Genomic DNA, 15,468 nt, shown 5'->3' on the forward strand with positions numbered 1-15,468 from the left:
AAAAAAAAAAAAAAAAAAAAAAAAAAAAAAAAAAAAAAAAAAAAACTAGCTGGAATCACTTGGGCCCAGAAGATCAAGGCTGCAGTAAGCTAGGATCGTGCCACTGTACTTATGCCTGGGCAAGAGAGCAAGCCCCTGACTCTAAAAAAAAAAAAAACCAAATTAAATAAAGTAAGTCTATTTAAAGGCAACTATGAATTGTATAGGTGGCTCATAAATCTGGGAGTTTCGGAAACACTGCATTGGAGTCAGTGATTCCAAGGGTTCTGCCAGGGTTATCTGAATTCCCCGCTGGTGGGTCCTTGGGAACCTCTGGCTGCAGGCTGAGAGGCTGAGCTCTGTTCCCGGGATGGAGATCCCGGCCCTGTCACGGCTGTGGGCTGGCTGATGGCTGGGACCGCCGTTCTGACGGGGCTTGTGTGTTTCAGGAATCTGGCCAACTGTGAACGCCTCATCGAAGTGGAGGACATGATGGTGATGGGCCGCAAGCCGGACCCCATGTGTGTCTTCACCTACGTCCAGTCGCTGTACAACCACCTACGTCGCTTTGAGTAAAGCCCCTGAGCCTGGAGTGCCAAAGAGTAGCCCCAGGAAGAAGCCGGGGGTCCGCTTGCGAATCCCCAGCCAGGATGCCTCCAGGAGCCTTGCCGTTTGGTGTGAGCGTGCTGTTTGTTCTGTGGCGTGTGACCGCACTCCCCTTCGAGCCCAGCTGTGTTACTGATTAAAAGTACTGCTGAGCTGTGGTCCGACAGCGCTGATCACAGCCAAGGGTTCGGAGGAAAAGGAAAAATTACGAGAGAGAGAGAGAGAGAGAGAGAGACATTGGTGCTAAGTAATGATCTTCCTAAAGAAATGCTTGCATTTATAGATTCCAGAATGCTAACGTACGATTTTCCCTCTGGTGAATTCGATACATCGGCTTTACAGGGTTACAGTGATTGCCAAGTGTTTTTTTATCAAAATACCCAGAGTTTTTTACTTCCTCACGCGATTGTAGGTTCCTCTCCTCCCTCCCTCTGGGTCACTGCCAGGAAACAGAGAGACCCGCTTAATCAGCAGCTTGACAAAGAAGACCGCAAGTCTTGGGAAGAAACAGTTTAATCACTCCCAAGTCCTGGGCAACAGATGACCTTCAAGTCACCTCTGCTCTCCAGGGAGATGGGAAGGCTCTTGCCTTGGTCCCAAAGCGCTGCTGTTCTTCCCAGGAGGCCGCACAAGTGTTTGGCTAAGCACAGGCTCTCGGGAATTTAACACTTTTCGGGAAGGATAGGCCCTTTGTGCTGAGACAGAGTTTTTATTACATCTTTTTTAGGGGATTTGCTGCAGAGATTTATAAAAAGCAGCTCCCTCTGTATCAGCGACCCATTTGTACATAAAAAAGATGTGTTGAACTTTGCTTGGGGTTTGTTATTTCTGTTTGGGAGATGGGAGTTCTGTGAATAAGAGACTTGACACACCTTCCAAGTGAATAGCTACTAAATTCCCACCCCTGTTCCTGCACTTAAATCACTGGCCTAGAAAGTTGAAGATGGCATTTGCTGTCACCTCTGAGCGTGCCTGTCTCCCTTCTCCATGTTGTGGAAGGAGCGTCAACAGAAAGTTCCCCTTGAGATCCGTCCTCTGGATGGAGACTGCAGTGTTTGTGATAAACAGTGGCCCAAGACAGCAGGGTTTGGGGTGGTCCCACACTTGGAGGAAGCCCATGAAGGAACGTTGGTTTATTTTCACAGCTGTTTGGTGGTAGGATTTGCATCGAAAAATCTTGCGATTCTATAGAGCTCCAGCCATTAGCTTATTCTTATTCTCAGCCAAGAATCGTTGTATAATTGGGTTGGATTGTAGCCATGCACTTCTAAACCTTCCCTATAAGGAGCGAATCTGTGTCTTCATCTCATGCAGCGGGCTCTCCACACCAGTGCCTGTGTGTCTTTGTGGGGTCCCATGTGTCCCTTGGGTGGTATATTGGGGATGGGCAGGAGATCCCTGGAGGTGTCAGGAGGAACATGGCAGAGCCTGCAGGTGGGTGAGCAGTATTCTCCGTGGACTGGTTGGTCCAGGCTGCAGTCTTGCCCTCTCTCGGATTCTCCTACACTGGAAACCACTCCCTTGCTAGCTCTCTCCTCTCTTGTAGGCTTGGGGAGGAGAGCCCTATTATTAGCAGAGACACATACCTGAAGCTTAGGGTTTCAAACCTGAGGCCAATCTGGGAGCACAAGGGCTCTGTGAAAAGCATGCCTGTATGTTACTGAGTCCTCACACACGTTACATAGAGCTCTGCCGACCTGCCCACATGGCCATACGCTCTGCGCATGAAGCAGAGCAGATCCTGCCAGAATACAGAACAATTTCTTTTAAACTTTAGGAACGGTGTCCCTCATGCCTCACATTCAGAATGGGACAGACTCGAGATTTGTTGTTGTCGTTGTTGTTGTTTTTTGAGACGGAGTCTTGCTCTGTCGCCCAGGCTGGAATGAGTGGCGCCATCTCGGCTCACTGCAAGCTCCGCCTCTCGCGTTCACGCCATTCTCCTACCTCAGCCTCCCGAGTAGCTGGGACTACAGGCGCCGCCACCTCGCCTGGCTATTTTTTTTTTTTTTTCTTTTTTGAGGCGGAGTCTTGCTGTGTGGCCCAGGCTGGAGTGCAGTGGCGCGATCACGGCTCACTGCAAGCTCCGCCTCCCGGGTTCGCACCATTCTCCTGCCTCAGCCTCCCGAGTAGCTGGGACTACAGGCGCTGCCACCACGCCCGGCTCATTTTTTTAAAAAATATTTTTAGTAGAGACGGGGTTTCACCGTGTTAGCCAGGATGGTCTCGATCTCCTGGCCTTGTGATCCGCCCGCCTCGGCATCCCAAAGTGCTGGGATGACAGGCGTGAGCCACCGCGCCCGGCCCAGACTCCAGATTTTAAAGTTGGTTCCATGCTGTTCTTGTCTGTGGTCTTTGTTGGGGGTGGGGGGTGAGGGATCATAAGAGAGTTGATGGGTTTTAAACTTGATTTTACCTCTAAGACAAAGCATGAGAAGAAAATCCGTCTGGGTCTCACAATCCTGAGCTATTTGGAAGCCAAAATTTTAGATCTGGGTTCCACGAAAGCTCCCCGTTTGTGAGACCCAATTTCATCTTGCTTTCCACCCTGGTAGGGAGGATTTCACATCTTTTTCCTCCTTTCCCAAGAGAATTTTTTCTTGGAGCTGCTCATAAGAGTCTTCTGTTTTTCCAGATAGGTCCCTTCACCTGGATTTTGTTAAAATTTATGAAATCGGATCAAATTGGCTTGTGTGTTTCCCTGAAGTGAACGTTTCACCAGAGCCACGATGGGTTTGAGCCTTGCTGAGAGCTGATGGAGATTTTTCAAGGCGAGCGAGAGCCTATAAGCACTTTCTGAATATGACAAAGCACATGCTGGTGAGGGGAGACCGTACAGGCCAGGTGTTTGCGGAACAGTTTGTTAAAGCCAATGAATTTCGCAAATGTGCTAGATGATGAAAAGTTCTCAGCTTTCCCAGTTGCAGTGATCAGGACTCTGTAACTGGAGACTGGTGTGAGAGAAGATTTTATTCTCTGCCATCATGACCGGGCCTATATGACTGCAGGCAATTGCACAGAAGACTAGAAATGCTGATTCAGTTTGTCAGTTTGGGGTGGCACATCTTACCAGTCTGGCAGAACCAACTCAGGCTTGGGTTTCTCCAGCTGGTGATGGGTGACCAACTCATTCTGATGAGTTGATTACGCCTGTGGACATGGCCCACTTGATTTATTTTTTCTCCCTCTGTTAGCTGTGCTCTCCCAACCACATGATAAATGGACCCAGTATGATTATTTCTGAGCCATCTTATCTCTCTTTTAAAGATTGGACTGGGTTTGCTTTTAGAGCTTTTGATCTCTTATCTCTTGGTGCTTGGACTTGCTTTGACACCAAACAGCCCTCACAGTCTTTCGAAAGAGCACCTTAAAAATTCCTAGGCTGGGCGCGGTGGCTCATGCCTGTAGTCCCCGCCCTTTGGGAGGCTGAGGCAGGACAACTATTTGAGTTTGTGGAGTTTGAGACCAGTCTGGGCAACATAGTGAGACTCTGTCTCTACAGAAAGTTTTAAAATTAGCCAGGTGTGGTGGCACAGGCTTGTAGTCCCAGTTACTTGGAAGGCCAAGACGGGAGGATGGCTTGAGCCTGGGAGATCAAGGCATTAGTGAGCGATGGCTGTGCCACTGCCTGGGTGATAGAGCAAGACCTTGTCTCGGAAGGAGGGAGGGAGGAAGGGAGGGAGGAAAGGAAGGCAGGCAGGCAGGAAGGAAGGAAGGAAGGAAGGAAGGAAGGAAGGAAGGAAGGAAGGAAGGATCCATACCTAAGACCTGTCTACTCTCTCGAAAGCACCAAATAAGGAAAAGCACCCGGGAAGAATGAAGGTAAGAAGGTTGTGCTCTCTGAGGCATCCAGGCAGCCTTCACTGGAGGGACAAGGTCCAGGCAGGTGGGATGACAAACTGGGAAGGGGCCCTGAACCAGGGGCAGGTGATATGGATGGCAGCCAGAGAGACACCAGACGGTGTTACCGTAGGTCTTGACCGTCACCTTCATCCCCGAAGTTGATCCAACTTTCTTACTGTCACATAAGTGGATGTAAAATCGATCTTTAGGGATCTGATTTTTTGTTTTTGTTTTTTTGAGACGGAGTCTCACTCTGTCGCCCAGGCTGCAGTACAGTGGCGCGATTTTGCCTCACTGCAACCTCCGCCTCCGGGGTTCAAGTGATTCTCGTGCCTCAGCCTCCTGAGTAGCTGGGATTGCAGGTGTGTGCCACCACGCCTGGCTAATTTTTGTATTTTTAGTACAGATGGGGTTTCACCACGTTGGTCAGGCTGGTCTTGAACTCCTGACCTCAAGTGATCCGCCAGCTTCGGCCTCCCAAAGTGCTGGGATTACAGGTGTGAGCCACTGTGCCTGGCCGGGGATCTGAGTTTTAATCACTCCCAGTAGCAAGTGTCCTTACCTGGTTTGCAGACTGAGTGGCGTTTGCGCTGCTGGGGCTCTTCCTGGCTTGCCTGCCCCTCTGGCTGTTGCTTTCCGTCCTCTGTTCATTACAGCCTCCTCTCCTCGGCTTGTTGCTCCTGTGTGCTGCGTCCTAAGCTCTGTGCTTCTTCCTCTACATTAGGGTTCGTAGCCCAGGGCTTTGGGGAGTCTGTGGATGTCCAGATTGAGTGGTTTACCTCAATTTGGTTGAGGTTGCAGTGAGCCGAGATTGAGCCATCGCACTCCAGCCTGGGCAACAAGAGTGAAATTCTGTCTCAAAAATTGCATCATTTCTTTGATGTTTACTGGCTGGCATTCTTCTGTAAAGAAGGTCTTTCCCTCCCTCTAACTCAGTTTTTGAGTATTCCTGGAGGCCCATGGATTCTTTTGTTTTTTGTTTTTTAATTTAATTCAATGTGTTGTAATCCCTTACTGTTGTAATTTTTTTTGATGGTCAAACTGTTCAGAGGGAGAAGACAACACTTGTGTCTTTTTGCCATATCCCCATGGTTCTTTGACCACTTTATTTTATTTTATTTCATTTCATATTTTTGAGACCGAGTCTCACTCTGTTGCCCAGGCTGGAGTGCAGTGGCGTGATCTCAGCTCACTGCAACCTCCACCTCCCAGGCTCAAGCGATTCTCGTGCCTCAGCCTCCTGAGTAGCTGGGACTACAGGCATAAGTCACCATGACTAGCGAATTTTTATATTTTTAGTAGAAATGGGTTTCACCATGTTGGCCAGGCTGGTCTTGAACTCATGAGCTCAGGTGATCTGCCTGCCTCAGCCTCCCAAAGTGCTGGGATTACAGGCGTGAGCCACCATGCCCGGCCTTTGAGCACGTTCTTGCTTTCTGGCACAAGGTACTCCAGACTGACCTTTTACTTTCCTTGCCCCAGCTGTGGAATCAGTCATTTATTCAAATCCTGGTCTCTTGTGGTAGAGAATTTTTTTTTTTTGAAAGACAGAAAATTTTATTTCACAGAAGCAGAAACATGCATGGGTGGTAAATAAATAGATATTAAACCTCACTAAGTAGGCAGAGAAGTGAGATATTTCACATCCATCAGATTAACAAAAATTAAAAAGTATTTTAAGGCTAAGTATTGGCAAGAACACTGAATGAAACAGAACCTGCTGGTGGAAATATCATTTGACTCAATGATATTGGAAAATAAATTGATAATAAAGAGAAGAAGCGAATATGCATTTATACCACAACTCACCAGCTTTGAGGATATGCTCTAGAGAAGCTCTTGTAGACGATCACAAAAAGATATGCACAAGAATGTTCACACTAGCAATGTTCATCATGGTCAAAAGTAATAGGTAGGCTAAATGTCCTTTCACAGGAAATTCGTAAGAAGATAGTGGCATAACCATGCAATACAATAACATAGAGGGTGAAATTAGCGAGTGAGAGCTCCAGGTATCAGTGTGGATCGCTGTAAGACACAAAATGTTGACAGAAAAAAGCAATTTTCATATGCATACACACAGATAATAACATTTCTATAAAGTGTTTTAAAATGGATATTAATACTATATATTGTTTAAAGATACAATACATATATAGTAAAATATACAAAAGTGCCTGGAAATGATAAAATGCTAGATTCCCTCATCTAGCGGATTGGAAGGAGGCTGCAACTAGGGAAGGGGACACGTAGACAGCTTCAATTTGATTGCTAATGTCTAATTTCTTTTTTGTGTGTGTGTATGTGGTGGAGAATTTTGATTTCCCAATGAAGGTCCAGGAACTCGTTGTGCTCATTTTGCTGGGTGTCATGCTTCTAGACTCTTTCAGTGAACACAGCTAAGATGTTTTAGAGGAGCCTCCCAGTGTACTGAAACCTCCAGCTTAAATTCAGCTCCACAGGCCTCGTCTGTGCTTTAGTCCGTATGTTTCCTTTTCTCAAACCATCCTAATTCCCAACAATTTCGATATGCTTACAAATTTCTTCTGTACTGCAATACCCAAATCTGAAACAATAATATCCAGATTTTTAAACTCATGTCACTGCCAACAACAAACCCACCAAGTAAGGTTTGAGATTTCTCTTCAGCCCCTTTCCCCACCTTTGGGTATATTCCCTAAGGGTGCACAGGTAGTGGATTCAAAAGTTACTTGAGGCCAGGTGCGGTGGCTCACGCCTGTAATCCCAACACTCTGGGAGGCCAAGGCGGGTGGATCACTTGAGGCCAGGAGTTCAAGACCAGCCTGGCCAACATGGTGAAACCCTGTCTCTACTAAAAAGACAAAAATTAGCTGGGCATGGTGGCACATGCCTCTAATCCCAGCTACTCGGGAGGCTGAGGCAGGAGAATTGCTTGAACCAGGACCTGGGAGATGGAGGTTGCAGTGAGCCAAAACTGCGCCACCGCACTCCAGCACACGGAGTGACAGAGTGAGACCCTGTCTCAAAAAAAAAAAAAAGAAAAAAATATTACTTGAATTATTTCTGTTTGTATTTGATTGAAGGTTTGTTTCCATGATTTTTATTTTTATTTGCTTTTTTTGACTAGGTAAATTCTTTACCTAGGTCAAAAATCAAAACTATACAAACAGGTATAATCACATTCCCATTCCTCCATCTGTTCCCACCCTTAGTCTCTGTTTTCTCCTCCTTGCCTGTCTTCTCCTTTTCCTCCTTTCCTTTTTACCTTCCTTCCACAACAATAAGCAGGTACATACCTATGTTATTCTTTTCTTTGCTTACACAAAAGATAGCATAGTCCATACTCGCTGGTGTACCTTGCTTTTTAATTTTTATTTTCATTAACAAGTGAAATCATCTCATAGAGATCCTCCTCATCTTTTTTTTTGAGACAGAGTCTTGCTCCAGGGTGCAGTGGTGCAGTCTCAGCTCACTGCAACCTCCACCTCCTGGGTTCAAGCGATTCTCCTGCCTCGGCCTCCCAAGTAGCTGGACCACAGATGCCCACCACTACACCCAGCTAATTTTTGTATTTTTAATAGTGACAGGGTTTCACCATGTTGGCCAGGCTGGTCTTGAACTCCTGACCTCAGATGATCCACCCACCTCAGCCTCCCAAAGTGCTGGGTTTACAGGCGTGAGCTACTGTGCCTGCCTGATCCTCCTCATCTTTAAAAAATGCCTGCATAGGCCGGGCACGGTGGCTTATGCCTGTAATCCTAGCACTTTGGGAGGCCGAGGCAGGTGGATTCCCTGAGCTCAGGAGTTGGAGACCAGCCTGGGCAACATGGTGAAACCCCATCTCTACTAAAGTACAAAAAATTAGCCGGGCATGGCAGTGTGCGCCTGTAAACCCAGCTACTCGGGAGGCTGAGACAGGAGAATCGTTTGAACCTGGGAGGCGGAGGTTGTAGTGAGCTGAGATAGCACCACTGCACTCCAGCCTGGGCAACAGAGCAAGACTCTATCTCAAAAAAAAAAAAAAAAAAAAAAGCCTGTATAGTCGTTCACTGTGCTAGCTGATCATTTGTTCAACCTGTCTCCTATGCAGGGATATCTTGGGGGTTTTTTTTCCAGTATTTTGCTATTACAAGCAGGACTGCGACGAGCAGCCTTGGGTGTATGCTGTTTTGCATTTGTGAGGGTGGATCTTCAGAGTTAGTTCCCAGGATTGAGATTGCTGGGTTCAAGGGTAAATACATATTTTGTCAGACATTGCCAAAATCTTCTCTGTTTTGCACTCTCATCAGAAACATGAGAATACTTGCTTTACCCTCAACGGCGAGTGCCGTCAGGTTTTTGAATTTTTAGGTGACAGATGGTGTCAGTGTGGCGTCAATTTGTGTTTCTCTTATGAGTGAAGATGAGCATATTTTCATGTTGATGGGAGACTTGTATATCTTGTTCTATGAACTCTTCTGTCTTTATTCATTTTTCTATTTTTTCACTTGATTTTATTTATTTATTTTATTTTTATTTATTTATTTATTTATTTTGAGACAAAGTTTCACTCTTGTCACCCAGGCTGGAGTGCAGTGGCACAATCTTGGCTCATGGCAACCTCCGCCTCCCGGGTTCAAGGGATTCTCCTGCCTCAGCCTCCTGCGTAGCTGGGATTGCAGGCATATGCCACCACACCCGGCTAATTTTCTACTTTTTTGGTAGAGATGAGGTTTCTCCATGTTGGCCAGGCTGATCTCGAACTCTCAACCTCAGGTGATCTACCTGCCTCAACCTCCCAAAGTTCTGGGATTACAGGCATGAGCCACCATGTCCAGCTTTTTCACTTGATTTTCAAGAATGTGTGTGTGTGTGTGTGTGTCAGAGTCTCACTCCCATTGCCCAGGCTGGAGTGCAATGGCATGATCTTGGCTCTCAACAGCCTCTGCCTCCTGGGTTCAAGTGGTTCTCCTGCCTCAGCCTCCCGAATAGCTGGGGCTACAGGTGTGCACCACCACGCCTGGCTAATGTTTGTATTTTCTGTAGAGACAGGGTTTCACCATGTTGGCCAGGCTGATCTCAAATTCCTGACCTCAAGTGATCTGCCTGCCTCAGCCTCCTAAAGTGTTGGGATTGTAGGTGTGAGCCACCGTGCCTGGCCAAGAACTTTTTATATATCAGAAAGATTTCTGAGTTGAGCACAGTGACTCACATCTACAATCTCATCAATTTGAGAGGCCAAGCTCGGAGGATTGCTTGAGTCCAGGAGTTCAAGACCAGCCTGGGCAACACAGTGAGACCCCATCTCTACAAAAGGTTTAAAACTTAGCCAGGCATGGTGGCGCACACCTGTAGTCCCAGCTACTCGGGAGGCTGAGGCAGAAGGATTACTTGAGCCCAGGAGGGCGAGGCTGCAGTGAGCTGTAATCGTGCCATTGTACTCCAGTCTGGATAACAAAGTGAGACCCTGTCTCTAAAAAAAAAAAAAAATACATAAAAGATTTCTGTATCTCTCCATCCCAGCTCTTTCTACCCACTCTGCCTATAACCTGATCTAGCTCATGTCCAAGGCTTGAATTTTTCCATGTAAGTGTTGAGTTGTGGTAATCAAAATGTAATGGTTATTAGTAGTAGGGCTAGCAGGGTGTTGATTGTTAAGGCTAACATTAGGTTAATTACTCTTTTTCTAATGTTGTCAAAACTAGTTGATTGGAAGTCAACTATACTGTCTATACTTGGATTAGAACTACTAGCTCCTAAAACTGCTTTCCAGGCCTCACTCTCATCCTTCTCTAATCCATTTCCATCTTGGAACTAGAATGATCTTAAAATGCACATCTGATCATGTCACCACCTCCAGTGACTGGATTCCTTTCGTCCTTGGGATAAGCAGTTTCTTAGCGGGGCATGGGGGACCACCTCCCCTGGCCGTGTGCTCTGTCCTATTTTGTCTTCAAAGCATCTTTTCCAAGAGCTGTATGTGGTCTCAGAACGAGGGGCTTTGTGAAATTATGCTGGCAGCAGAAATGAGCAGACCTGGCTGCTTAGGTTGGCTACATTGTCTCATGGTCTAAACACCGTTTCCTTGGTGAGGTCTTCATCAACACCCCTCCATCATCTCTGTTCCCGGAGCACCGTGAACTTCATCCTGTCACTCACAGCTCCTGTTTGATCACTAGACTGTAAGCTCCCCGAGGGCAGAGCATGCACCTGCTTTCCTACTGGATCTAGCAGGCGCTCCATCAGTATTTCTTTTTTGAGACAGAGTCTCGCTCTGTCGCCCAGGCTGGAGTGCAGTAACGCGATCTCGGCTCACTGCAAGTTCCGCCTCCCGGGTTCACGCCATTCTCCTGCCTCAGCCTCCCGAGTAGCTGGGACTACAGGCGCCCGCCACCACACCCGGCTAATTTTTTGTGTTTTTAGTAGAGATAGGGTTTCACCATGTTAGCCAGGATGGTCTCAATCTCCTGACTTCATGATCTGCCAGCCTTGGCCTCCCAGAGTGCTGGGATTACAGGCGTGAGCCACTGCACCTGGCCTCCATCAGTATTTCTCAATGAATGGCTTGTACTGCTGAGTTGACAGGTTGTTTGGTGCCAGGGAAACACAGGAGGAGTGGAATGAAAGAGTGAGTGGTTCGGCCCAAGCTCCTGAGGGTTAAGTGCTTTTACTTTCAGAATTAATCAGGTGCCATTGAATTTCTGTCCAGTGGGACCTTCTTACCCAAGATGGCTTCAATTCCAATCACCAGAGAGTTTTGAGAACCAGTGGGAGGGGTTCCTGGGCAGCAGGGCTCTGGTCCCATCGGGATTTGTTTATTCAGCTGATGTTAATAAATGAAGCTGAAGGTAACAAGCTGTCACTTAGCCTCTCCAAGCTGGACCAGAACTGCCATTGGTTAAGTTTCAGATTTCAGCCCCAAAGTACAGTGTCACCACCTTGGATGAAGGATATTAATTAGTGTCATGAGGGAGATCACAGTCTCATTCCCTTCCATCACTAGCACGAGGCTGAAAAAAAAAGAAAATCAAATTCAGTTAGAACAGAGACGTGCTGAGAAGCTGGGCCAGAGACCCTGCGGGGAACCTGCTGTTGTTTGTCAAAAAACGAGGCCAATGAGGAAGAAGCTAACCACGCCTCCCACTCCACTCGCTTTGGAACCCACAGAATGTTCAACAGGGCAGCACCTTTCAATTAATAAGACACTCAGATTCCAGCCTGGAGCAGTTAAGCGAACTGGACTAACCACGCGGCACGTGGCAGAGCCACAGTGCAAACCACCGCTCTTTCTGCCGAGGAAAATGCAGACTCCTTGGCCGCTCGGGGCTGTGTGTCTGACGTGAGCAGCCTCGGGGCAGAGACGGATTCTGTTCATGTCCGTCCGCTCTGCCATCCCAGGCCTCAGAGGCTTCTGTTCACCTGACCGTGGCAGGGTTGTTCTGCCTGCCCGTGAAAACCACTCCAACCATCGTGGTTAGCATTGCGTTGCACGTTGTCAGATTTGGGGGACATCACCTTCCAGGCCACTTAAAGCACTCTAATAAGGGCTTTGACAAAACACACGCGTTATTATGAATATAATAATATCAGGGTTAGTTGACTGTCCTGGCGGTTTCTGGTCTGCAGAGGGTTAACAGTGATGACACTAATGTTGCCCACTGGGTTGGGTTTCTCATCTGCTCTATCAGGCCCACCCCCTACTCGAGACTGATTCTCCACATCCCAGATTCCTGTCCCCCACCCCCACCGCACCAAGGGCAAGAGAAAAACCCGAAGTTCTTCTCAGAACCTTGTCCCCTGCCCCCTACTCCGCTCACTGCAGTTTTCCTGTTAGCCAAGGAATTTCATTCCACAGATCTGTTTGCTTCTTTCTGTTGATTTAGCCGGCAGGCTTACCCTGACCTGAGGAGGGTTACTAAGGGGAAACAGAGTATTTTCAGCCAGGGGCCATCACAGTTGCTGTATCAAGTATCTTTTCCAGGCAGTGGATTTCATGAGAGGCGTGTCTTTATTCGGGAAAATTAACGCACTTAATTTAGAGGGATGGACTTCCCTACCAGGAACGTTGCCCCCCTCATCTGTCCCCCATGCCACCTGCCAGATCATCTACAGTGACAGCAACCACCATTTTTATCCTGGAGAGACCGTTAAAGCTAAGCCAGGAGGCCTGGCTTCTAGTCTGCACTCCGCCTTGTAATGAACATGAGACCTCACAGAGCCAGTTTGCTCCTTTGCAGTGGGCGTGAGCCCGGGAGGATGGGCGAGGGGGTTAGTGGGCATCTGAGACTCGGGAAGCTGCAGTCGTCCTTGGTGGGAGATGACAAGGTGAATTGATTGTGTGAGTCCGAGCACGTTCTGGGACCAGAGGCACCAAGGAGAAGGCACAGAGGGGAAAGAGGACTGGGTGGGCTATTTCCTAAAATCGCACTTGCCAGGCTGGGTGCAGTGGCTCACGCCTGTAATCCAAGCACTTTGGGAGGCTGAGGCTGGCAGATCACAAGGTCAGGAGTTCAAGACCAGCCTGGTCAACGTGGTGAAACCCCGTCTCAACTAAAACTACAAAAAAATTAGCCGGGCGTGGTGGTACATGTCTATAATCCCAGCTACTCAGGAGGCTGAGGCAGGAAAAAGGCTTGAACCCGGGAGGCAGAGGTTGCACTGAGGTGAGATCGCACCATTGCACTCTAGCCTGGGTGACAAACAAAAGCAAAACTCCGTCACACACACACACACAAATTGCACTTGCTATAGGGATGGGGCTATTTTTTATTTTTTAACTTTTTAAATTTTTGTGGGTTTTTTTTTTTTTTTTTTTTTGAGATGGAGGTCTGCTCTTGTCACCCAGGCTGGAGTGCAATGACACAACCTAGGCTCACTGCAACCTTCGCCTCCCGGGTTCAAGCACTTCTCCTGCCTCAGTCTCCTGAGTAGCTGGGATTACAGGCACCCATAACCAAACCCGGCTAATTTTTTTGTATTTTTAGTGGAGATGGGGTTTCACCATGTTGGCCAGGCTGGTCTCCAACTCCTGACCTCAGATGATCCAGCCTTTGAGATGACTCTAGCCCCAACCATCAAGTGAGACCTGCCTATCTGAGCCCAGTCAACTGCCAGGCTCACCAGAGCTGATAATAATCAATGATTGTTGTTTTATGTCTGTAAGTTGAGGTTGATTCAGCAACAGGTGATGGGAACATTGTTCCAACTGTGGTCTCCTCATCTCATCTGACTGCAGCTTCATCCCTCCGGTTGCTCAGGCCATCTTTGATTTATCTCTTTCTTTCATACCTCACATTCTATATGTCAAGGAATACTTGGCTCTGCCTTCTAAATATCCAGAATCCAATTGCTTCTCACCACCTGCAGTGCTTCCACCCTGGTCCAAGCCACCATCATTCAATGGGGCCATCTGTATGGTCTTTCCCCTGGATCACTGCGGTGGCCTTCTGACTGCAGTAGCATCCTACTTCTACCTAGTCCCTCCTACTATTTATTCTCAACACATAGGCAGAATTATCTTGCCAACACGTAAGTCAGATCATGTCACTCTTTGGCACAAAACACGGCAGCAGCTCCCATCTTGCTCAGAGTCAATGCCTCAGTCCTTACAATGTCCTGGCCCTTCACGTCCTGACCCTTCTTGTCTCTCTGACCTCATTGTCTAGTCTTCTCCCCGCTCCAGTTCTGCTGCAGCCCCACTCTCCTTGCTAGTCCCTGAATGCATCGGCTCACTTCTACTTCAGGCCCTTTGCATGAGCTATGCTCTTCATTTATTTCCTGGAATTTATCGTTACTTTTTCTTTGTCATTTGCCTACTATTCTATGTGGCAATTGCTCATTTTTTTCTCCAAGTGCTTTCATGTTTCTGGATACTATTTTCCATATCCTCAAACATGCCATTTTCTTTGATTCCTTGGGTGCCTCACTCCTTGTGCCTGCCATCCTGCTCCGCTCTGGACTGGTAACTCTCTATATAGTTCTCTATCTATCAATAGATATCAATGCTGATATCTCTATCAGCATTGAATCCCATGACTTCTAGTTCCACATTATTTTTCTGAGTTTAAGTCCTTGTTTTGTTGGTGCACATCCTGCAGTAGCTACTTAAGAAAGGACATACATGTGAGGTAAAATTTGAGTCCTTGTATTTGAGATGCTTTTATTCCACCTTCCTGTTTCATTGATCATCTGGTTACAAGTATTCTCAGCTGAAAATCATTTTCACACAGAAGCTTGAAGGCATTGTTTTCTTTCAGTGTGGCTATTTAGAAGTCCAAGACTGACACCTGATCTTCTGTATGTTGTTTTTCTCTCAGGGAGCTTTAGAAATCTTTATTCTGGGTATTCTGAAATCTGTGATGACCTTGGGGTGGGCGTTTAGTCGGGTCTCTCAATCTGGAGACTCACATCTTTCAATTTTGTGAAGTGGTATTATTTTTACTCGCACCCTCTCTCCTCTATTTTCTCCTTAAGAGAATTCTTATTAGCTGGAAATTGGACTTCCTAGAGTGGTCCTCATTCTTAGATTTTTTCAATTATCATTCTTTTTAAATCTCTGTTTATTTTTGTTCTACTTTATCTTCCACCAAACTTGCTTTTGAATATGTTAATCTTACCCTTCTTTGGAACAATTTCCAAAATTTCATTTTTGTTTTTTCATTAATTCCTTTAAAAGTGACACTCAAAATAGAGAATAAAGCATCTAACTTTTGTTTAATGGATATAACATCTTATTTTGCTTTTCTGAAGAAATTACTTATCAAGTTTTTTTCACTTTTTTCTCCTTCCATCATCTCTGCTTTCCCTGAATTTCTTTTTCCTATTTGTCTGGATGCCTCTCTTCCAAGTTGGAGGCTGTCTTTAAACATTTGGTGAGATCCTGGGCTGCCTGTTCTTGTCTAAGTGTGACTCACTAAAGACATGAATGGGAACTCTGAGGGAGTGGGTGAGGCTTGTCCATAGAAGGACCTACAACAAGGTCGTTGGACAGCAAACTGCTTCCTTCCTTCCTTTCCTTCCTTCCTTCCTTCCATCCTTCCTTCCTTCCTTCCTTCCTTCCTTCCTTCCTTCCTTCCTTCC

The 15,468-nt window shown here is 46.8% G+C and overlaps 1 protein-coding gene and 1 long non-coding RNA gene across 6 annotated transcripts in view; one reads left to right on the top strand and one right to left on the bottom strand.

Moving 5' to 3' along the window:
• Window positions 1–1,395, top strand: part of SMTNL2 (smoothelin like 2) — a 25,964-nt gene extending 24,569 nt beyond the window's left edge. For all 3 annotated transcript variants that reach the window (XM_023184717.2, XM_023184716.2, XM_031934300.1), the window contains one exon: window positions 429–1,395. In XM_023184717.2, the coding sequence (XP_023040485.1) occupies window positions 429–555 (127 nt within the window). In that variant the 3' untranslated portion in view covers window positions 556–1,395. The remainder of the gene's footprint in view (window positions 1–428) is intronic.
• LOC111521350 overlaps window positions 142–15,468 on the bottom strand; it is a 23,950-nt gene continuing 8,623 nt past the window's right edge. Inside the window, exons 3-7 of one of the 3 annotated variants that reach the window (XR_002724920.2) lie at window positions 11,636–11,936; window positions 11,113–11,399; window positions 6,238–6,456; window positions 4,991–5,259; window positions 142–754 (exon numbers count right to left, since the gene is read on the bottom strand). This is a non-coding gene — a long non-coding RNA (uncharacterized LOC111521350). The remainder of the gene's footprint in view (window positions 755–4,990; window positions 5,260–6,237; window positions 6,457–11,112; window positions 11,400–11,635; window positions 11,937–15,468) is intronic. The other 2 variants (XR_002724921.2, XR_002724919.2) reach the window with 2 other exon arrangements.

This window comes from Piliocolobus tephrosceles, chromosome 16 (genome assembly GCF_002776525.5).
Source record: "Piliocolobus tephrosceles isolate RC106 chromosome 16, ASM277652v3, whole genome shotgun sequence".
In the NCBI taxonomy this organism is placed as follows: Eukaryota; Metazoa; Chordata; class Mammalia; order Primates; family Cercopithecidae; genus Piliocolobus; species Piliocolobus tephrosceles.